Source organism: Solea senegalensis, linkage group LG5 (genome assembly GCF_019176455.1).
Source record: "Solea senegalensis isolate Sse05_10M linkage group LG5, IFAPA_SoseM_1, whole genome shotgun sequence".
NCBI classification, from domain to species: Eukaryota; Metazoa; Chordata; class Actinopteri; order Pleuronectiformes; family Soleidae; genus Solea; species Solea senegalensis.
The window spans coordinates 19,861,989-19,886,551 of record NC_058025.1 but is presented as its reverse complement, the minus strand read 5'-3'; the positions used below and the strand labels follow the sequence as shown (position 1 = coordinate 19,886,551).

Genomic DNA, 24,563 nt, shown 5'->3' with positions numbered 1-24,563 from the left:
AATGTTTGACTGGGATTTTAAGAATTTGAACCCCCTACAAGTCTTGATGAGAATTAATTCAAATTTAGATCGAGACTAAGACCTGAAGCTTTAAAGAAGGTATCTAATAATTTGATTGGCACATTTACTATTGTTTTTAAAACATTTTTTTTAAATTGGTTGGTCTCATTAGTCAAATGACTAATAGAAATGTGTTTTCCTGCATCTGAAACACCCTTTAAATTACCATGTTTTAATTAAGTTGGCTAGAATTTGTGGGAGAATAGATAAGGGGGAATTGCCCTTCTGAGCTGCGTCCAAGTGTAGTCAGCATCTGGGTTGCAGGCAGTCACTGAGTGATTGTGTCTGTCTGTGGTTGTGTGTGTGTGTGTGTGTGTGTGTGTGTTTGTGTGTGCAGCATCTGTGTGTCTTCTCATGTCTTCTCTTGCAGATAAGAAGTTTCCACCTCTTCACCACAGTATAAGTAGCAGTATTTCATTCAGGTGACATTCAAGTGAACAGGTGAACAGATGAGGATGATGCTGCTGCTTGTCTTCAGCATCGGGCTGAACTTGGCTTCAGCTGCAAAAGTGAGTGAATTGAATTGGAATTTAAATTTGAATTTGGGCAACTGGGGGCAATTAACTTGTCCTTGCAGATGTGTGAGTGTAGTGTAAGACGTAGTGTCAACAAATGAATAACTGTGAAAGACTTTATCAATCATATTAATCACATTAATAATGTACAGTATTTGTGAATGTATTTAGCTGGGTGTCGTGCAGACGGAGGGGGGGCAGGTGGAGGGAAAGAGCCACAACATGGGCCTCTTCAGAAGTGTTGATGTCTTTAAGGGAATCCCCTTCGCTGATGTCCCTGGAAAGTGGGAAAAACCAAAACCTCACCCTGGATGGAGTGGTAACCCATAACACACAACAACACACAGCAGAGATGGGGGACTCGAGTTACATGACTTGACTTGAATCTGACTTAAGTCACACATTTCAGGACATAAGACTTGACTTAGACTTGACAAGTTGAACCTGAGTAAAATGACTCGAAAATTACTTCACATTTTGTTTTACGGAATATTTACGGAAGAGTTAACTCTGCGATTTGTTTTTGAAACACAGAAAACATTGGGTCCCTTATTTGGTGGACTTGCATACAAACCTGGCAACCCACCAAGGGATGTAACGCCATAGTTGGATGATAGAGGCTACAGTTATGGAAGGTTCTATTGCAAAATTAACGAGATTTCAAAATAAAATAATAATATAATAAGATAAGATAATAATAATAATAATAAGCCAGTACCTCATACTGGGCCAACTTCAAGCAATGGTTATGATATGGGCGCTAACATCAAGTTTGAGGCATTTTAGAACTGGCTTTGAAACGAATATGCATTTTAATTAAAGAGAAATTGACTTCAAGATGTGAGATGGAAAATTTCAAATTATTTATAATAATGTAATGTCGAAACTTTAATTTTGGCTGTTTTTATTCTGCTCTCTGGTCTGAGTTAGAACATAAGAAATGCTCTAAAAGATTTTGTTTGTGGTAAATGTTGGATAGTGGCTTTTTCTAAAGTAAGTTGAAACACAATGAACTGCAGTTACCGGACTTAAATACAGTATATGAAATGGCATATTCCACATTTTCTTACCGTCTGACTGCTGTGAATAATGTCCCAGCAATATTGTCTGCAGTTCCCAGGTTTGACTGCAGTTAATATTAATATCTAATATAGGTTATAATATAGGATTTGTAGCTGGGTTTTAACTAAAGGTAATGATAAAGATGGTTTTCTCTTCTTTTCTGTTTAATGTTTAGATATGATGAGTGCATCTATACCGAAACCACGGTGGTGTAGTGGTTAGCACTCTCGCCTTGCAGCGAGAAGACCCGGGTTCGAGCCCCGGTTGGAACAAGGGCCTTTCTGCATGGAGTTTGCATGTTCTCCCCGTGTGTGCGTGGGTTCTCTCCGGGTTCTCCGGCTTCCTCCCACAGTCCAAAAACATGCAATTTGGGGATTAGGTAAATTGGACACTCTAAATTGACCATAGGAGTGAGTGTGAGAGTGAATGGTTGTTTGTCTCTAGCTGTGTGTGGCCCTGCGATGGACTGGCGAACTGTCCAGGGTGTACCCCGCCTATCGCCCGATGTAGCTGAGATTGGCACAGCACCCCCCGCGACCCTCTGGTGGGGTGGAGGATAAAGCGGTTAGATGATGACTGACTGACTGACTGACTTCTGACTTGCTTGTGACTTGCATGACTTACTCCCATCTCTGACAGACAGTACAATACAACAGTTCACTGTGTAGATCATGCTACAATATAGACCTGTGGCATTCTCAAATACTCTCAAATATGATATCCAGCACCATCGTTATGCTGATGATACTCAGATATATGTACCTCTGAGGACAACAAAAGTAGGTGCATCAAAGCGTTTCCCTCTCAGTCAGATCTGCTCTTATTTAGAGTCTAATTTAGTCTAATTTAAATTTGTCAACTATGGCAATTTGCTATATTCAGGGTCAAGCCAAACATCCCTGTTAAGATCCTAGCTACTTTGGCACAGTCTTAAATCCTGTTGCTGCTGAGGCTTGCATCATCAGGGATATCTTTTAAATCACTTCTAAAAAGCACTTTGTTACTTTGTTTTGAGAAATGCAATACAAAGCAAGATTACTGCCTCTGTGAGCCTCTGTAGCCTCTTTCAGCCTTGGTGCGGCTGTTGTGTTTCTTTTGTTTCCAGGAATCCTGAAGGCCACAAAATATCGGGATCGCTGCCTGCAGGTGACGCTGCTGCAGACAAAAACCCAAGGCAGTGAAGACTGTCTCTACCTTAACATCTTTGTTCCACAAAGAGGATCATGTAGGTGACGCACACTCACTCCTACATGCACCCATTAACACACATGCACACGCAGGAATCTGACATGGATCTATGGTGACCTGTGCTCTGCCTGTCAACCTATGTAATCTGGGATTGGCTCCACCTCCCCTGCAACCCTCAAGAGGACAAAGGAGATAAAAACAGATGGATGGGTGACAATAACATTCTTAAGCGTTTACTGACCCAGTTGTCTTCTTTGCCCTCACATTTATTCCATGCATAATCAAGTGTTTGATAACCGTGGGCTTCTCAACATACAGTACCTTCATTCATTCAAATGCCAGCAAGTTTTGGTATTTGGTGACACAGAGGAAGTCTGTTTAACTTTCTCCATTTCTGTGTCCAGTGTCAAAGAGCCTCCCTGTGATGGTGTACCTGTATGGTGGTGCCTTCCTGTTGGGCGCGTCAAACGATGTGGAGTTCCTCGGAGACGCACTTTATGACGGGAAAGAAATGGCTGACAGAGGCGGGGTCATTATTGTCACAGTGAACTACAGAGTTGGTACAATGGGTTTTCTTAGCACCGGAGACTCCCGACTACCAGGTGTGACCACAAGACAACAACAATGCAACAAGTGGCTAAGATCTATCTTTCCTTATGTCCCAGATGACAGCCATGTTTTCAGTGAGAGTTAGCATTACGCTAGTTCCCAGCACAAGGGGCCAGCAGGAGGCATGCACAGATCAGGCAGTGCTGACTATGTGACGGTACCTCATACAACCAAACTGAACTATCACAATGATTTTCCCCATTGTAGACAATCCTGAAAATGGAAATTTACCATGATCGACTCATTGCTAGTGTTTTTTTATCATGATGCATAAAATTGTATATAAGGTTCGCGGTATTGTCATTATTCCAGAGAGGTAATTTAACCACATACATTAATGAACAGTAGTGATTAATACCATCAGAAACACAATTACAGTGAGTCATTCTTATTCAGAAGTCAACTGATGGTGCGAGTAAACTGTGACTGGGTGATGTTTTCTCAATCCAAGTGCCACAGCCCCATGTTCCAGATTAAGCTTGTGTTATTGCCTTCTGGTGATTTCCCAGCATGTCTCGTATCAGAGGTGTGGTTTGTTTGGAGCCATATCTGTGTGTTGGCAAATACACTGTGAGCTCAGCCGCTAACGGTCCTCAGATATGATGAGCGGTGTAGACCTGCACAATCAGACCATCAGTCTCTAGGTCACAGTAGTTCAGGTGTTTTAATCTCCACCACCTCGCTCTCAGACCACATGAAATTATGCATCTGCTCTGTTGTATTTACTGAACGTTTGTGAGTGGAAAAACAATCAACCAGAGACAACAACTTCTTGTGACTGTTAATAGGATCTCACTGTCATCATGTGACCTTTGTTACCTCTCAGGTAACTATGGTCTGTGGGATCAACATGCTGCCATTGCCTGGGTCCACAGGAACATTAAAGCATTCGGGGGAAACCCATACAACATGACCATCTTTGGCCAATCAGCTGGAGCTGTCAGCGTCAGCTTCCAGGTCAGAAAAAAAACAAACCAATATATATATATATATATATATATATATATATATATATATATATATATATATATATACTGTATATACACACATATAGATGATGTAGATCTTATTTGGATTGTGCTGACTGTGTCAGTACCTCCGTCTAATCTGTATCTCTCTGTCTTTGTCCCCAGATGCTGTCCCCCTACAATAAAGGCTTGTTCCGCAGAGCAATCACACAGTCTGGTGTGTCCCTCTGTCCCTGGGGCCTTCAGCAGAACCCCATCTCCCTCACAAAAAAGGTGACAGATATGACAATATGAAGCTGCTGATTTTTACATGTGGTTTTGTGTTGAACCTAATGTCTGGACATATTTGTGTCTCTGCAGATTGCCCGTAAAGTTGGCTGTTTGAGGGCCAACGTGGACGACATGGTGACCTGCCTGAAGATGAGTGACCCAGTTGGTTTAACCATGGCGGGAAAAATAGATGTCTTCTTGATTCTGGGAAAAGGTGAGACCAATTGGGACACAAGACTACGACAAAAACAAGCACTGTTTGATGTCCTGTCTCAGTCACTGTCTGTCCCCTCTGTAGGCGTGGTCATGGACCTACTGGAACTCGCTCCAGTGGTTGATGGTGACTTTATCCCAGATGAGCCCAGACATCTCTTCCACAACGCCGCTCAATTTGATTACATGGCTGGAGTCAACAGCATGGACGGCCATTTTTTTGCTGGAGTTGACGTTCCCTCAATCAACAAAAGAAATGCCACCACTGTGTTAGTACAGCAACACTGTGGGGATTTTTTTTTTATTTTGATGTGTTATCTGGAGTCTTCAATCAAACTCTCAGACTGAGCTGAACTAAAAGTTACTGCTGTCTCAGTACCAGGACTATCGGCCAGACATGGCTAAGCCTGAGATGTGAAAATGTAGCAGCAGAATTAAATTAAACTTCTTTTGGGTACTGTTTTTTATGTTTTCAGTCAAACCCCATCCCGTTTCCAGCTTGTAAGTTTGTAAACGGACAGATAAATCAGAACATATTCTTAAGATAATGTTGACACAAGACAGTCATATAAATCTTCTTAGATCAGCCTTTTGTAAGTGGCTAAAATGTGTTTTTCCTCATGTCCCTCATGCAGCCATAAGCTGATTATGGTTAATGACACTCTGCTCAACTAAGTCAGTACTGACAATGTGTCACAACACACTGAGTCAGCTCACATTGAGCAACTAGACTTTGTTTGTTTTTTCTTGAAAAAAACAAACAAAGTCTAGTTGCTCAAAACCCTGATCTTTCCTTTTAAATGTATGAACTATGAAATTGTCATGGTGAAACTTTGACAGTAAATGTGATGGTATGGTATTTAACCAGCACATCTCCTGGTCCTTAGGGATGAAGTAAAGGGTCTCCTGGCTGGGCTAACCAAAAAGAAGGGGACTGCTGCCATTGACTCAGCCTACAGTGTGTATTCATCTCTCTGGGGGCCATTTCCAGACCCAGCTCTGGTGAAGAAAACAGTGGCTGACATCGAGACTGACTTCCTTTTCCTGGTCCCGACACAGATTGCCCTCCAACTGCATGCCAACAACTCCACGTCAGTGATTGGTAGACGAACCCAGTTTAAATGAACAGATCAGATTTATCTTTATTATTATTATTATTATTGTTATTGTTGTTATTACACAGTGTGGGGAAATATTTTTGACCTGATTCTGGGTCCAAGTTTAAACTAATGTTCCAATCTAAAATGGTATTTACATTTCCTATTCTCCTCCCCTGGTTTGTCCTTCAGTGGTGCCCGTACCTTCTCCTACCTCTTCAATATGGAGACACGAATCCCAGGATTCCCTCGCTGGGTGGGTGCAGAGCACGCTGAGGAACTGCAGTACCTGTTTGGTAAACCCTTCTCCATCCCGCTGATCTACTTTCCACGACATCGAGACCTGGCTGGTTACATGATTGCATACTGGACCAACTTTGCCAAGACTGGGTAAACTCCCAGCATACACTGCACACATACACCCTTGGGGCAGTTATGTTGTGTCCACTGTATGAAAAGATTTTCTCCTCCTGTCCAGTGATCCCAGTAAAGGTGATAATAAAGTCCCAGTGCCTTGGCCTGAATTTACCAAATACCACCACCCCCACCTGACCATTGACCACAAGATGAGCAAATACTCTGTCAGGTACTATGTTCTACTGTCTTCTACTACAAATGTATATATATGTACATTCTTAATTGCTTGATTTTACCTTCGTTATTTCATAAGTCTTATTGTCCTTCAGCAACCTTTGTTTTTGACATGTAACAATGATTGTTCTTTTTATGATTGCACTTGGGTTGAGCTGCAAATGAATACTTTAGGTTGTTCCACGATCTACTCTACATTCATTTCAAGATGCTGCATTCTCTGTTGCCTACTGTGCCTCTACTTGACTCTGCTACTGTCTGCCACACATGCTCTAGTTCACTGAGTTCTACTATATCTATCCCTCCCAGTCACTAACCCACACCTAAACAGGCATCCACGATCGTGACTGTGTTGATTTTGTCTAATGTGGTGTCTGCAGCTACGACCTGAGATCAAACTATGTCGACTACTGGACACAGACTTACTGCAGCCTGCCAACCATAAGAGAAGAAGACAAGGGAGGAAACTGTTGATGCCACTGTTATTTTAGCTGTTAATTACAAATGTATGGAGGATTTTTACTTGATAAATTGTATGATTCAAAAATGAAAATAATGATAAAATAATAATAAACCATCAAATGTAGAATTCTTCTTCTTTTTTGTTCTCCCTGTAGGGGTCGCCACAGCGAGTCATCTGCCTCCATCTTGTCTTCTTCCTTGTGTCCTCCTCTGTTACACCAACTGTCCTTTATGAACTCCTACACAACATCCATGAACCTTTTACTGTGAAAGAGTAAATGAGAAGGGAATTGTATTAAATGCAGCATCAGTGGACTTGTTTACTGTTCTCTTGTTAATAAATGATCCTAAGGTGGAAAGTTTTGATGTTGTTCAAGGTTGTTAGCCTTCCTCTCCCTCCTCCCTACATCACCTCACATGAGGAGGTGGAGCATTTATTCATGCTCAAACAGCCTAACCTCACCAGCAGAGAGGACCTGTTTTTGAAATGTGTCTCCTGATTGAATAAAGTACTTGGACTTCTCCATCACTGACTTTAATCAGCAAAAAGACATGATCACTAGGGGGCACTATGATGCCCATGATGATTTTATAGAGATTGTCTGTGCAACACATAATGAATGAGGTGGTAAGAAACACCCGAAGAGAGAAGATGGAGACTCAATAAGTAACCAAAGGGAAAGAAAGAAGAATACTACAAACTAAATGATACTGAAAAGAGTTTCCCCACAGCCACTTATTTCAGCATTACACATTACATCAGAGACAGGAAACAGATGACATCTTCCATCTGCATCACTCTGATACCACAGAGAGAGAGAGAGGGAGAGAGCAAGAGAGGGAGGAGATAAAGACTTAGTTAGAGGAGAGGTATACACTCAACATCCTGGACTGAGAGAAGTAATTCAACCAACAAACAAAGAAGAGACAAAACAAAAGAAGTTGAGAGGAGTCGAGTGAAAGATTGAGGAAGAAGTTAATGTCTGAAGAAATGATTCATACGCAACACAGGGGGGGAGAAGGTCGAGGAGGAGAGTAAGAAGGAGGGTGAGAAGAGGAGTAAAAAGGACAACAAAGTGGACGACAAGGAGAAGGTTGCTCTGAACAACAGAGGAAGCAGAGAGAATAAGGAGGACAAACAGGGAAAAAGTTAAGTTTGAGTGCAGCAAGACAACAAGGAAGAGAGGACAGGAGTGGAGAGGAGGTGTCTGTCATGGAGGAGGACATCAGGAAACAGGGGATTCTGTACCTGCAGCAGCAGAGGTTTGGAAAGGTACAAACAGCTAACAGAAAACACATGCTAACAATACAATACAGCTAACACCTGAGCTAATGTTGGCACTGTGTGTGTGTGTGTGTGTGCAGAAATGGAAACGTGTGTGGAGTGTCCTGTACAGAGACAGCTCCTGCTCCATCTCCAGGCTGGAGTTCTTTGAGTGTAAAGATGGAGGAACGGTAGATAAAAGTGACAGAAGTCTGCGCAAACAGCAGGAACACAAGAAGGTACTAATACAATTGGACTCTAGTGGGCTTAACTGTGCTGGCCTGTACTAGACCCTACTAGTCTTTACTGGACTTACTGAACCCTACTGGACTCTACTCAACCAAACTGAGGTCTACTGGACTCTGTTGGACTTTGACATTGTTATTAGACTCTACTGAACTCTTGACATGACCACATTGGACTTCAATGGGAACTCTACTGTTCTATACTGGACTCAACTGTCCCTCCTGGATTCTACTGGACTCTATAATGCTCAGTTATGTTAGAATCACTTCTACTGTGTTATTCTAAATTTCTTTTCAAGCTTAAATGAAATGAACTCTTCTCTGTTTGTGTCATATTATGTTTTGTCCTTCACTTGTACCAAACTACTTAGAATGCAGTGTTGTGTGTTGTTCGCCTTGACGTGGTGTACAACAAGGTGTATGTTTCTCTATTGCAGTCTCAATCTTTCTGATATTTTTGTATTGCCTCCTTGTGATTATTTTCTACTGCACTGTTACCTTGGTGATAACATCCTGTGCACGTCTCCTAGGTGATCCGCTTGTCAGACTGTATCCGAGTGTCAGAGGTGGAGATAGACGGGTGTCCCAGAGATACAGCACCTTTCCTGGTGGAGACCACAGACAAGATCTATGTGTTCGCTGCAGACAGAGGGCAAGTGGATGACTGGACACACAAACTGTGTGAGATTGCCTTCCCTGTAAGTACACACACACACACTGAGGTTTTTATTTCAACATACATCAGAAAACACGTATATCAACAGACATAATCTACTCAGAATGTTTTTTATAAATCAAATAAATCAAACTACATACACTCCAGAAAATGCTACTTCATTCAGAGCAGGGGTGTCAAACATACGGCCCGCCAGAGGGTCCAATCCGGCCCACAGGATGAATTTGTTAAAATTTCACGCTACGATAAACAATCTAAACATGATGTCAAATGCAATATTTTTCACTTCCAGATACCTGTGACTAAATGTTAGTGCCTTCATAGATCCAGTGTGCTGTGTAAATAGCACATTTAGGCACGATATTGTTGAAATTGCACTTATATTTCTCAAGAAATGCTATGTTTTGTAAAAATATCCTTCATTAAATGTAAGACAAAGGAGAAAAAAACAAAGGATTTGTTGTTGTTCATATGCTATTATTTTACTATTTTTGCTGGTCCGGCCCACTTGAGATCATATTGTGCTGTATGTGGCCCCTGAACAAAAATGAGTTTGACACCCCTGATTTAGAGGAACCCAGCATGTGGTTGGTCCAATAGCATTTTTAGCACACCACATATATATGTATACACACATATATATATATATATATCACACACATATATATATATATATATATATATATATACATATATATGTACATATATATGTACATATAGAATACAATGGGGTGCAACATACTTTAAAAAACAGTCTGCAAGAACGATAAGGTATATTTAATAGTGCAGACCTGGCCAACCCGTGGCTCCTGAGCCTCATACGGCTCTTTGCCTAGTTCATGCGGCCCTTACGTTCATATCAAATAATGTGTTTGTGGGTTTTTTTTGTGTACGCATGTTCGCCTTTGTTCAATATCAAACGCACACATGCGCGAGGGAAAACCTCATTGGTGAGAACACAAAAAACGAAAATACGAAGATGAACAGGACGTTTTTAGACGAGTGGGAGAGTTTATATTTTCTTGTTGAACAAAATGGCAAGCCATACTGTTATGTTGTTGGTGTGACATTTACAGTAAATCTGGCTGGATCTGGGTGTTCATGTGTGCCTGTGTATATGATGTGGCTCTTTGCAGTAACACCATCAAGACTCACCAAGACTAAGAGCCAAAAATTGGCTCTTGCAAAACTGAGGGTGGAAACTGGTGCTGAATGTACATCAGGCAGTATTGTATGAGAAACCATCAAACTTCTGTGATTGACATAGCCACATGTGCATGAGAGTACTTGAGAGTAAAATCCTAATCAATTAACACAGACTGCTGCGGCATCACAAAATGCATAATGAAACTCTTATATAGAAAGAGGAAGCCATATTTCAAGTTAAAGTTCTCTGGGCTTGAACTCTGAAATCTGAGATTCACCACAAGGCAATGGAAATGTGTCAGCTTGTTTTTGTGAAAAACAGAGGTCAGACTCTAAGATAAAAAAGACCATCTGGACTGTAAACAATGAAAGGTGCAAAAGTCAGTATGTGTGATGCAGGTGTGCAGGAGCATCAGTGTCCATGATGATTCCAGTGATACCGAGGCTTACACTGGACGTTTTGAGAGACATAATGCTATTCAGATGCCATTATTGATTATTGATTATGTACATCATGAAGAGGAGAATCCGCTAACAGTGACCACAGACTGTTAAGCAGCTCAAGTCTTGCATTGATTCACATTCCACATATAAAACTGCAACAGTCTGTAGCTTCAATTCCCAGACAATTGTCTTGGTTTGTTGGTGTCAAATGTGTAATGGCATTTTGAAATGAGGAAGCAAACTGACTGTTTTGTCACTTTGTTTTTTTGGGGGGTTTTTTTGGTACAAAGCAATATATGATAATTCACAAGATCTCATCTGGTGGACACTTAAATAACACCGCAGTCCTTAGTCAAACATTCGCTTTTTGCCTATATGTGACATTTGTATGCATTTTATAAAGTAGCAGCCAATCACATCATCCCTTTAGGTATAGTACACATAACTAGACCATAAAATAATAAAATATCAAGTTAATAAAATGCAAGGGATGCATCAAATGTCTTTGATTTTTTCTGACTGTCATCAGTCAGACATTAATAATGCACTTAATCTCCCACTGATTTTTAAATAAAGGTGTCTGTACTCAGTGCAGTTTGTTTTTGTTTGTGTCAGATGAGTTGGACGGAACCTGGTGGGAAGCGTGGCAGCCTGCAGAGAGGAAACAGGGTGGATGAGGATGGAGGGATGGAGGACAACTTGCTATACAGCAGCAGAGACACAGGTACATGTCTAACAGCTGTTTGTCTCTGGGTACATCTCATTTTAACTGACTGGCGCAGGCAATAGTGGATCAACTTCTCCTGTGTGCAGTTAGAAAAGACAAAGGTAAAGAGGCAACCTTGTGTCCCCGTTGACAAACATTTTTTTTAGTGAGAACTCAAGTCCATGTTTCAAGCTGGTTCTTGGCAAAGGAGGTACACTCAGTACAGTCACTGCTGAATATGTGTCAGTACCTCATAAAACCACACCTCAGAACCTGATGCTCCGATGAAAATACCTGAACTATTCATTTAAATCTGCAAACTAATTTGTCTGTAACAGTTAAGAAGACCCTGATGATGATAATGATGATGATGATGATGGGCAGAGACACATCAGGGGAACTGTACACAGGAAGTTAAAAGTGGAACTTGAACACCTCTTTATTTATGATTTATGTGTTCTGGCAGAATTGACTTAAGATGAAAGCCTAAAAAGCCTTAAATCCTTGAGTTCAGACCTCATTCTCAACTCTTCATTTTTGTGCAGTGAACAGTTTTTAGTTCCACCCCCTTCTTCTGTTGCACCATCGACCAAAACTCACTTCCTCTTGCAAACTTTTTTTCCCCCATTGCAGCTAAATTTAGCAGCCTGTGGCTTAAGTGATGCATTTATGCACTACAACAAACACACAAACACACAAACACACACACAAATCCTTAACATGTGTCTGTTATCTGGAGTCTCATGATGAAACCTGAAGCTCAGGACTTAACACTCAGCTCAGGGGTGAGACTTGTAGATGCACTGATGCAACCGACACTTTCTTTAACACCAGATCCTGACTCTGCGTTTGTATTGGTACATTTTCACATGACATGTGTGAGTGTTGTGTCATGGAAACTCGAGTTCCTGCTTGCCTGTGTGTGTGTGTGTGTGTGTGTCTTTCAGTGGTTATGAGGACTTGTGGTTGTTGTGAGCCGTTGTGAGAGCATATCCTCCAGTTCCCTCATCTTGAAAAGTTCTGTAGAATAAAGTTATGTTCGAGGTAAGGAGCAAGAGAGTGCACTACTATCAGTGTCCTCACAACTACTGTAGGAAACTCGGCTTTGATCTCGAAGGAACAGACATCCTGTCTCTCTACAGAAAGCTGGTTTCAGCAGCAAAACTACTCAGATTGTCACACTGCAAAGTATACTATATGGATCAAGGACATCCTAGTATTACTATCTTTAGTACTACTATACTGTTTTGTTTTTTTTAACCACCAGTTACATTTTGTCAGATCGTTGAGGCCATGCTGAGAAGCTACTGTTTCCCCACATCCTGACCTGACACACCTGCAGCAAACACTCAGAGTCAGTGCTGACTGTCTTAAAAGCCCTAAATCTTAACGTTGCTGGTCTAATGCTGCCTCATTTGGTAAGTTTGCGTCACAGAGTTAAACCTGAGCGAAGGATTTCAAACACTGAAATAATGAAGTAACTTGAACTTATTGATAGATGAGGCAGCAGTGGATCAACAACTCCTGTGTGCTGCAATGTAAATTCACACATTTTCACATTTTCTTTCGACTTTGGTGTTGGGGATAATCTGTTAACTAAAGGACACAAACTTAATTTGTCTGTTGGCAAGTAAAAGCATGTTTTTGATATTTATTGTAGACTTAAGGTGGTGGAGAGTATATTTTTTGGTTAAAATCATTTTTTCCTTGTCTCTCTCCTGGCAGCCATGTTTTCAGCTGTGTTTTTGGTGCACAAGCAATGCTGACTATGTCTCAATACCTCACACAGCTTTGATGGGCACATGAATTCTGAGTTGGTTGTTTTAAGATGTGACTCAGTTTGTAATCTTTACAGGAATCATAGTCACATGACACGTGACCATGAGCTGCAGCGCCACATGTTACACTGTAGCACCGTAACACACCTTCATTTTTAGATCAATGTGACTTTAACTGAGATATGAGGTTGTTATTTAAGAAGCTGGAATTATTTAAACTGATGATCAAATATCTGAATTGTTATATTGTGTTAAAACGTATCAATCATTTCTTTCATCAGTCCATTTGTATGATATTGTGTGTCTGTCTCAGTGCGTGAATTCAGAGTGTGTGTCAGGAGGACTGAGGCATCTGACCGCTGCAGACTGAAAGGAGACGGTCTCCTGCGAGCAGACAGGGACGCTCTTCACCTGCTTCATAAAACAGGAGACGTCATGTTCACCTGGCCGTACAGATACCTGCGCCGCTTTGGAAGAGACAAGGTGACACACACTCACACACAGATCAGACAGCAGTGAGACAGACCAGGACATTTGATGACAAGACCAGGGGCCTCTTTTATAACCAATTCGTACACACAAAATGAGGCCTGTAAATGGCATATGCCTCCTCCCAAGCTAAAAGTTCTGCACACGTGTATACCTAATCTGATCCATGTGTATGAATATTTTGCTGACACATATGGTGTCTGCAAAATACACAGATTCTAGTTCTGTTAGATCATAATAAGTATTGTGTCGTTATAACAATGGTGAGGAAAAAATGCAATTAACAATGAAAGAGAGACAGACTTTGCCCCATTCACGCAACAAGCCTCTGTCGGTCAGAATGTGCAACAGTAGAGTGTCTGACTATAGATCAGAAGGGTCAAAATACTTGGGCCTCGGTTGCTCATATTTCAAGCAAGTGCAGACACAGACAGAACCACCAAAAACAATACTTCACTCTCAGATTTTTCCTATAGAGAAAGTCAAGGTGTCAGTGGATATAGTTTCCTTCACCATCAAAAGGCAGTCACAATCTCTGGTGGACACTCGGCTCACAGGACAACAGCTTCAAGCACAGCTTAATAGTGGTCGTAGTAAGCAAGACTCATTTCAACTGTGAAGAGAAAACTTTGAGTTGCAGGTTTGACAGGTAGAGGTTGCAGCAAGAAAGCCATCGCTAAGACATCAGAATAAGAAAAAGTGGATTGTCTGTGCCATGAAACACCAGGTGTTATGGACATATAAATGAAAAAAATAAATAGAAATCTTTGGTTCATCACGCAGGATTTTTGTATGCCGTAGAGTAGGCAAAAGAATGGTTCCTCTGTGTGTGACATCAACTGTCAAACGTGATGGTCTGGGGCTATTTTGCTGGTTCCAGGGTCAGAAATAACGATGTGCTTTAGCATTTCTTTCTTTATCCATCCACCCACTACCGCTTTATCCTCCACCAGAGGGTCGCGGGGGGTGCTGTGCCAATCTCAGCTGACATAGGGCGATGGGCGGGGTACACCCTGGACAGTTCATCAGTGGACAGTTCATATTTCTGTTGTCATCTCCACCTCATTCACAAGCTCCATGACTTCTTCTCAATGTTGTGAAAAATAACCAGCAGGGTATAAGACTAATCCATGTACGCTTATTTTGTGTGGGAAAGGGAAAATTGCTTGGTGGTGCGTGTGCGTACGTGGTTTTAGCATGTGACGTATGCACTCTTTTATAAATGACGACAGCCCAGGACAACTTTACACTCTGATTAATGTCAATACTCAAAGCTTGATGTCTTGCTAAATCTCAACTCTGTCCACTGTCTTCAGTCCACCTTTTCCTTCGAGGCAGGGCGGAGGTGTGAGTCTGGCGAGGGGAGCTTCGAGTTTGAAACCAAACAGGGAAACACCTTGTTTCAGGTTGTGGAAGCAGCTATCAACCTGCAGAAGATCTCCTTCCCTAACAGACAGACCTCCAGTGGGGACCGGGCGAGTCCAGAGATGCCACAGAACCTGAACACGCTGCCAGCCCAGAGCAGGACACTGCCACTGTCTCAGCCCCGCAGCCATATCCCACAGACCCCTGCTCCTCAGGTCAGCTGACATTACATTACATTACATTACATGTCATTTAGCAGACGCTTTTATCCAAAGCGACTTACAATAACACATTACAATAACACAATACATTTCAGCCAATCTGTATGTGATATGTATAAATAACTTTTTAGTGATAATTTAGTTGTTTTTTTTAAGTTTGTTTGCATGAGGCTCTGTCAAATTCAGAGGTGCCTGTCTGTCCGCCCCTGTCACCCAGAACTCAACAGACTCACTCTCAGTGAAACATGGTGGAGACACAAGGAAGAAACAGATCATAGTCATTTATCACACGACTCACATAATAAAATCTAAACATGCGTAACCATAGATTATCTGCTTTATCTTGCTGGTAGACAAATAACTATGCGATTTCACATCACAGCAGACAGGGGTTGTTAAGCCACTGCTAACTACATCAGTAAGTTGTGTTATTTTGTGACTTCAGTATTTAAAATCCTTCATTCAGATTTATCTTACAAGACAATATTAGTCCAGCAGCTCCTGTTCTCTTGGGAAAGCCTAACAGCAAGAAGAGTGACAAACAGATTCTTAAAATAACTTAAGATGGTATAGATTTTATTAGACAGTCTGTCTTGGTTGTAGACACAGGGGGTGCACACACCACAGTCAACACTGACGACTGGTCAGTGCCTCAAACAACCACAATTCAACACACCTGAATCATCCCTTTAAATATTTGCATGCTGTGTCCTTGGAGCTGATGCTGGACATACTGTTAATGAGTGAATGTGCCGGGATGTGTTTTTTGACGTCTGCAGGCCGTGGACGGCGTGTACAGCACAGTGTGTGAACACTCAAATCCTCAGATGAGTCATCACAAAGAGAACTCCACCACATCACAGCAGCAGCTGCGCCCTCAGCTGGTAGGACATGGAGCTGTTTTACTTTACTGGAGAGGATACTAGTCATATTCACATTGTGAAAATACGAATGAGTCTCAGCTTTGACAACAGACCTCTATGTTTGATTAAGATCCTCTTTCTCATCTTTTCTTCTTCCTCTTTCTGTTACATGGGTACAGATTTTTGAATAATGACTACACATTAAAGTAGTTTCCTACTCCCTGATAAAGACACTGTCAGATATTTGCACATTTCTGCAATTAATATTTTTATGAAAACATAGGACAACGAAGCCTGCTAACAACAAAGAAAGAAATTTTACAGTCAAAGAAAGAAATTTTACAGTTAGCAATATTTTAATTCTGCCAAATCATCAATGCCTCTGGGTGGAGTGAAGCCATGGACTCCATCTACATCACAAGCAATTCACTCTCTTGCTAAGCAACAGGGAAATAATCCTTTTGCAAGCTAAATCCAATTCAAATATTCTCTGTACACAGTGAAATAAGAACTTTGTTTGTTTGTTTTTTAAATTACAACACAACAGACTTCATGTCTCTGTGTACCCTGGAACATTTCTTTGTAGGTTTGGTGATATTTTCTGGGTACATTGTGTCATACACTTCCTTCATCATGCATTGTTGTTGAAGGAGCATGAGAACAATGAGATTATTGAACACATGCATGTCAGTTTTGATTGGTAGTGATTTAGCAATGATGAACCATTGGGGTCTGTGTGTGTGTGTGAGTCAAAGTGCCCAAGCACAACACTGTTAAAAGTGTTTTGTGCATGAACATTCGTGTAATGTGTTGAAAAAAAAGTTGATTCAGATTTGAAAAATAGATGAATCATGTTTTCAAAGTTTTGCTAACTATGTGAAAGATTTGATAAAGATGTTTTGTTACGGGATTTAATGTTTTGGTACTTAAAATGTAAGTCCAGTCTCTGGTTTGTCTCTTATGATTCTCATCCTATTGTCCGGCTGATAATGAGCTGCACAACAGCTCCACCTGCTGGACAAATTTAGCTATTACAATGACTGAGATCTGATCGATCATTGGTCACTGATTGGTACATAACCCTTTTTTCCCTCTTTTTCCCTCAGTCTCATCTGGAGCCACCGGTTGAGAAAGTACTAACCGGAGTGAAGAGTTTGACTCTGGACACTCGTGGTCTCCCTGTCCCCCGTAAGAACCAGGTAAAGATGATTTCTAGCTGCCCTCTGCCCCACGCTGAGCCCGGTCCCAACCTGGCCCCAGGCTCCGTCTCTTCACACAACCATCTTAGTCCCAAACTGAGTTCCAACCTGAACACAGAGCAGATGTACTCTCAAATCACACAGTTGGCTACCAGAGAGCAAGGAATCAAGAGGGAGAGAAGGGAAGGAGGAGGCATCATGGCTCCCCCCTGCACCCCCCCTCTAATCAATCCAGACCCAGATTACTCCCTCCCCTTTGATATTATCACCAAGAATGTTATGGCGGATATTCTGAGCTCCCATCAGGCTCCTATCATAATCTCTGAGTCTGTCACAGACCCCCTCTATGACAGCATTGACGAGATGAAGATAAGAAACAACTTCCTGAGCCAAAGTGACAAACCCGAGCTCACGTATAGCAAAGGAGATCACATCTATGATGAACCTGAGGGCTGCGGCGCTGCTCCTGGTGGGCAGAGATCCACCACTCCCTCCTCAGTGTATGACGACCCAGAGGAGATGAGAGGAGATGCCTGGAGGCTCATGGGCACAGTTGCTGATCCCAAAGGTCACGAGTACCCATACAATCCCCGGGTGGATGATTATGCCGTGCCTAAACGACCACAGAGGGCATTTCCTGTTACACAAAGCACCACTGAAGAAGATAATATAGAGGAGGAAAAGCAGGAGCGCGAAGAGGAGGAGCAGGAGCAGGAGCGGGGAGAGCAGGAGCAGGATTCACCATACAACAACGTCATGGTGAAGAAGGTGTAGAGACTGGACACAGCTGTAAATAGATAGATTGGCTCATTATTATGAAATTAATAATGACTGATCACTCCTGTGACCCTCTGTGACTTTAACACTGCTACACACAGCACAGCTTTTTCCATTGTTACAGTTATCTGAGGGCATTTCCATGGTCTCTAAACATATTTAAAGGTCTAAACTTTTGTATATGGGGTCCCAGTGCTTAAATATGACAGGCAAAATGTGCATGTGTGCACAAAAGACATATAACAATATTTCTGAATAATATTATTATTACTTATATTAGTTCCAAGCCATTTCCACAAGGTAATTTGTGTGTTTGACACATGAATCAACAATCTAATTGTATGCATAATGTATGCTTAAATACAGTAGTTCATAAATGAGACCAAAATAAATGCATTTACACAGATGTGTACCTGCTTTAAAGTATTGCATGTTTTATGTTTTTAAGAAGACAGCACAGCACACATATTAGGTGCAGCATTCAGTCTATTTCAATTTTTCTTCTTCTTTCTTTTAGTAAAAACAGAAAATCCAACCTTGCACTTGCATGTTGCCCACAATCATTTTGCTATCTTAATCTTTTAGGCTGTTTTTGGTTTAACTTTGCTTGTGCTCCATTGACAAAGCAGGGGTAAGTTCATCCCCATGTCAAACATCTATTTCTTGTGGCTGGTATCTGATCTGTTATGACAGAAACATGAACAAGCTCCACCTCAGAGGTGCACTGTAGACAAACATCTAATGTCAAAGCTAATTAATTTGGCAACTACTAAATGAAATGAATAAAAGAAATCTGTGACCCATCTGTGTAAATGTGTAAATATAAACATGATGACACACCAACTGTATAATGGTGTGTAAACCTGTGATTGAATGATTTCTATTTCTGTAATAGAGACATTACTTTCTGTAAATTAACTTGTAGTTAACACTGATAAGTTGTGTTCTGTACCTTTATTAATAATATTAAATTACTAAAAATGATATTTCCACTTTGAATTGTGATATGTTGAGAACAGGTTTGCTACATTGTAACATTTTGCATGTTGTGTAGCATTAATATCTGAGGATGATACTGGAGGCAGTGATCATGTGACTGTGTTGTCTGTCAGCACCGTTCTTTACACTGGTGTCCTGGTCGATCAGTTTCTTGTTAAATTAACAAATAAAGTATAATATGAAATGTATTAGGGGAATAGTGTCATCTGTAGAAAAGCAACAATTACATTTTCTGAGGAATCCGTTCGCAGATTTCCATGAAGTAGCAGAAGAGACTGTGAGGAGAACTCTCCCTGCTGAGGCAAACAGGGTAACTCATAACAACATACTGTATGTGGGTAGACAGCAACAGCTGATCAGCTTTAATGATTCATATTAATTGAAGAAGAAAAACACTTTGTTGAATATGTTTTTCACTGTGTCCCCACTGGCAGCCTTGTTTTCCGTGTGTAAGCATCTTTGTCTCAAGCAGGTTCTGGCCTGTGTCAGTACCTCATACAACTATACTTAAAAAAAACACAACTCTCCCTTTAAAACGATGCTACTGAGCTTTGGCACACCTGACAATTATTGTGTTGTGTTTATCATCAGTAATGATGGTCAGGTTGTTGGCTCCTGTACATTTTCTTGTATGCATTTTATCATGTTGAAGGAGGTCTATAAATTACTGTGTCTCAAAGCAAAAGCAAACAAACAAAAATTTGGCCAAACATGCACAATTCTTCAAATTAACATTGAATTAACATTTAAAATGAGCTCTTATGTCACTGTAATCTTTGACATGTTGTCACCCAAATCTGCACAGTTATAGTCCAAGTGAATATTTGTGCTTAATTTAATATTTTAAGCGATTTTAAGATTATACAAACCACAATTCCAGAAAAGGTGGGGAACTTTGTTTATTTAGCAGATAAAGGCAGAAGCATGTTTCTGTAATGGGTAATACAACAGTATGCAGAAGCTCTTTCACCAAAATAATATTTTTGTGTTATGTTTTCCATGACTTTTCCAATTTACTGTTTCACAAAAACCAGAAACATTTGTTTTAGTGGTTGAATGTTATGCTTGATTCATTTCTGACTTCTCAGAGAAGCCCAGTGAGCCAGCTCAATTTTGGGTATAAAAAAGGTGAGTTCACTTTGTTATTTACCAAATTAATAACAGTTTTAGTTTCAAACAAGTTTTTGAAAGATTTCTAACATATTTATGTTTTCTTGTTTTTATGACAGGTGGTAGAATAAATGTGCACTCTATAGATTCAAAGATTAAAGATTAAAGGCTTAGTCACCATCTACAACATTTTGAGAAAAGATTCAGGCAGTCAGGGAAAATCTTGGTGCATAAAAATCAATAAAAACCATAAAAACCAAGGAAATAAACTGGTGTTGAGTTTGTGAACATCCAGCCCTCCGGCATTAATACGCTCCTGAGGACACCCAACACATTTGGTGACCTTTGACCACTGGGGGCGCTGTGTTTTTTTGTTTTTTTTTTACTTAATTTCAACACAACACAACACAACAGTACACACACAACACAAAAGTAACTTATATCCAGAAAAGCAACCTTATTTTAAAGCCATCATTTCAGAACTTAGAACTCTATGGTTGATGTCTTCATCATGACTATTTTTAACATGGATTCAAACTTTCTTTCGGCATCCAGGCCTCCACCACTCCTTGTGGTCTCCTTGAAAAAGAAGTAATACAAAAAGACTAAATGCGAAGTTTGGTTTGGATAAATGAAAACCTTGCATAGATATGAGCTAACTTCCTGTTTTACACCCCCCCAGAGGTCAAAATTCACCAAATGTGTTGGGGTGTCCCCAGGATGATGTCATGAATCTATGTACCAAGTTTGGTTAAAACATGTTATGTTGTAGAGATGCCAGCTTACTTGGCTTACTTCCTGTTTGGTGAGCTCAACGTCATGTTAGATTGGCTGTCGCGGCCAAGTGCCTTTGAATTTCAAGATGTTGAATGCATTCATGTGGCATGGTCTGAAGATCATCTGAACGATGTTTGGAGAAGATTGCACAAAATGTGTGACAAGAGAAGCCTTTGAAAGGTTGTGGATCGAATCAAAGATGGCCAAAGATCCAATATGACGATGTATCACTGGAACTTCCAGTGATACATCGTTTCTGAAAAACGGATGAACAAGTCAAAAGTTAATGTACATACATGCATGTCCAACTTTGTCCTGTTGGTGGCGCTAGAGCTCTCGAGCTTGTGTTGCTTACATAGTATCACCACTTGAACCCAAGTAACGGGTGGTCTGCTGTTAAATTATTACAATATTGGGGAATTATTACATTATCAGGACCTGCGAAATGAAGGATAACCTGATAATGTAATAACCTCCCGTTTTTGGTAAAAAGTCTATTACATTATTGGTAAATGCACTTTATTACATTATTGGGGTTATTACATGATCAGGTTCTACAGTCCTGCCTCTATATCTATATCAATATAAAATGATACTGCATTATTGAGGAAGCCATATTTCAATTATCTGCCAAAATGTCACTGAATACTCTGTGCCTGAACTCATCTCAGAGTCCTAACTAAAGTTTAGCAGGCGGAACTTTTGGTCTCGCTGTAACCCGGACTCATTTTAGTGACGCACCACAACAAAACCTACACTGGTGACAAGGTTTGGATAATGGAGACATTGTGACACAAAACTGTGCAATATTTTGCAAACATCAGCCAAACAGAACAATGATTCACAACGACCAAAACCCAAGAATTTTTTTATTTGCACAACAAATTATTGATATTGGTAAAGTACTCTTTGTTATCCAAATGTATTTATTGTTTAAAAAATGACACTATTATAGTTAAAATTGCACATTTCATATTTTTGGCAATATTGGGGTTCTTTGTATTGCTAAAAGAGAAAATGTTATTTGCACAACAAATTATTGAAAGAAAAGTGAAACGTTTGTTCTAATATTGATTCAATAAATGTTATACTTGACACATTGTTACAATATCGTGAGAGTCGGGGGGGCCTGGCAAATTTCTTCCTCCAAAGGGGGGCCCAACAAAAAAAAAGTTTTAGAATCACTTAATCACTACAGGCCTAATCCTAACCCTTACCCTAACCTCAGCCTAACCTTAAAACATGTCTCCTCCTTAAAATGTAGTCATATGTTAATGGGACTTGACCATAATGTGACTGTGTAAACAGATTAAGGTCCACACACACACACACCGAGAGAGAGAGAGAGAGAGAGAGAGAGAGAAAAGGTGATGCTCTTTCTGTCTCCAGCATAGTGAGAGGGAGATGCATGCTGGGATGCCATTGTAGCCTGCAGAGTCCCTGAGGGGGTCAGTGTCACTGTGTGTGTGTTTGTGTGTCTACTGACCTGGAAGCTGAAGGGAACCCTCTCTTCATGACACCAAACACCACAGAGATACAACTGTGATGTCACACATGTCCTACTTCATGTTCACAGCTGAGCTCAGCAAAAGGCACGAGACAGTGATGCCACAGGGAGACAGGCTAACAGACAGAAGCTAACAGCAAGGAGGGAGCAAACAGATATACCAACCTTTGTATTATTGAATCAAAGTCAATAATAACAATACTGTATATCATATGAAACTTGAAAGGGGACAGTTTGTGCTGTGCACAGCCATTTGGAAGGGCAGGCATTAAATTAAAAGGGCACCTACTGCACACTGGTGGGGCAGACACCACTAGCAGGGCCGGCTCTTGGCATAGGCGATATAGGCGGTCGCCTAGAGCGCCATCTGCTGGAGGGGCGCCCCTCCAGAAAAAAAAAATTAAAAATTTTTTTTTAAAACAATGAAAATAAAAATGATTTTCTATTCCCAGTCGCCCTCATTTGTGTGTTCTCTCTTGAAAAGAGCATCAACGGTGAAGTGTCTAGGCAGGTGTCATTTGATGATAGATGCTTTTCCTGCAAGGAAGTCCAGACGTGTACAATTTTAGTTGAAGTGAAAGACACGCTGGAAAGAGTTACCTGAAAGTTTGTTGTTGTTGGTTGCTGTAATTCAATACTTGAAAGTTGTGATTTTTTGCTGTTTGCTGTTGTTGTTCAAATTAAACATGTGTGATTGTTCATTTCAATCACACATGGGGGGGGCACCGGAGAGCAATCTCGCCTAGGGCACAAAATTAGGTAGAGCCGGCCCTGACCACTAGTATATCATTTCCCACATTAGCCCATTTTCCACCAACATTTCCAGGAACTTGTTTACCCGACTTAACAATCCTGAAAACGTGGGCTAACCTCCAACAATTACCAAGGAGATGTCTAAAATCTCATAATTTAACAGAGGAGTCTGGTGTATGTAGTGAACTGAATATCATTTCCTCTAAGGACACTGTCATATATGGACGGTAGGGAACTTCATAACAGCAACCTTTGTTATTGGAAGGACACCCACAGGAAATGGAAATGCAAGAGCATCTTATAGGGCACGGCATCACTTTTCTCCTAATCCATTTATAAAAATTATATTTTGCTTTAGAGGCCACAAATGAATGGCAGCCAGTAGGGCATGTCCTCGCGTTTTTACCACTCAAGAGGGGACACACATACTCAAGAGTCAAGAGGGCACTTTAGCATGCAGCATTTTTGTCCATTATGCCCCCCTGTGCACACCACTGGGCACTGTGAAAGCTCATAGCACTGATAAGGCTTATGTCCTGTTCCACATTGTGATAAAACCTTCCCATTTATGTGAATCAGATCATATCCCACCTCTCCACATGGACATTGATATATTTATTTATTTTTCATTAAGACAGATGGACTTTATTCAAAATGTCACCTCTTTGAGGTGGAAATAAAAAAATGTCACATTCAGTATATTATCTTCAACATGTCTGTAAACAAAAATGACCAACAATTGATCAATAATTAATCAATAATAATCAATCAGTTTGACACAGCAACACAGTTGTGATGTCACTGTGTATGTGATAATTACAGGTTATAGCTAGTGAACAGGGGCCATGAGAATGAGTGTTGTTTCTATGGCAACCACAATAAGGATCGAGAGCCACATCCCTGTTGCTGTGGCAACTGTGCGTCTTGAGAGTGGATGGAAGAAGGAATATGATACAAAACAGAACCACTGAAGACAAACAAGAAAAAGAAGAAGAGTGGCATCTAAATAGTTGAGTTTTTTTTTCTTTTGATTAAGCTCAGACCACACACACACACACACACACACACACACACACGGATAGGCACCAACAAATGTGTCCCATCTGTTGACTGTGAATAATTCCATGCTTCATGTATGTGCATAAAACCTTTCACATGAGTCAAATGACTTCTTATAATATAAAATAATACAATATAATGCACATTTGA

General features: G+C 40.7%; 2 protein-coding genes across 3 annotated transcripts; both read left to right on the top strand.

Annotated features, from left to right (window-relative positions):
- The first annotated feature begins 397 nt into the window (after positions 1-397).
- On the top strand, positions 398-7,221 carry LOC122769570 (bile salt-activated lipase-like). 2 transcript variants are annotated; one of them, XM_044026198.1, is made up of 13 exons: positions 398-569; positions 747-894; positions 2,743-2,862; positions 3,230-3,427; positions 4,261-4,391; positions 4,568-4,675; positions 4,763-4,886; positions 4,971-5,154; positions 5,773-5,976; positions 6,175-6,372; positions 6,461-6,568; positions 6,954-7,079; positions 7,191-7,221. In XM_044026198.1, exons 1-12 carry the CDS (start codon positions 510-512, stop codon positions 7,045-7,047), a joined length of 1,677 nt encoding a protein of 558 aa, XP_043882133.1. In that variant the 5' UTR covers positions 398-509; the 3' UTR covers positions 7,048-7,079; positions 7,191-7,221. The 2 variants fall into 2 exon arrangements, with proteins under 2 accessions (XP_043882133.1, XP_043882132.1); XM_044026197.1 differs by lacking the exon at positions 7,191-7,221 and having other exon boundaries at positions 6,954-7,152.
- Positions 7,222-7,854: 633 nt separating this feature from the next.
- dok2 (docking protein 2) lies at positions 7,855-19,395 on the top strand. The gene is made up of 8 exons (XM_044027186.1): positions 7,855-8,308; positions 8,401-8,538; positions 9,075-9,242; positions 11,426-11,534; positions 13,608-13,777; positions 15,100-15,363; positions 16,149-16,253; positions 17,339-19,395. The coding sequence occupies exons 1-8, from the start codon at positions 8,249-8,251 to the stop codon at positions 18,203-18,205; spliced, it is 1,881 nt and encodes a 626-aa protein (XP_043883121.1). The 5' UTR covers positions 7,855-8,248; the 3' UTR covers positions 18,206-19,395.
- The last annotated feature ends 5,168 nt before the right edge of the window (positions 19,396-24,563 follow it).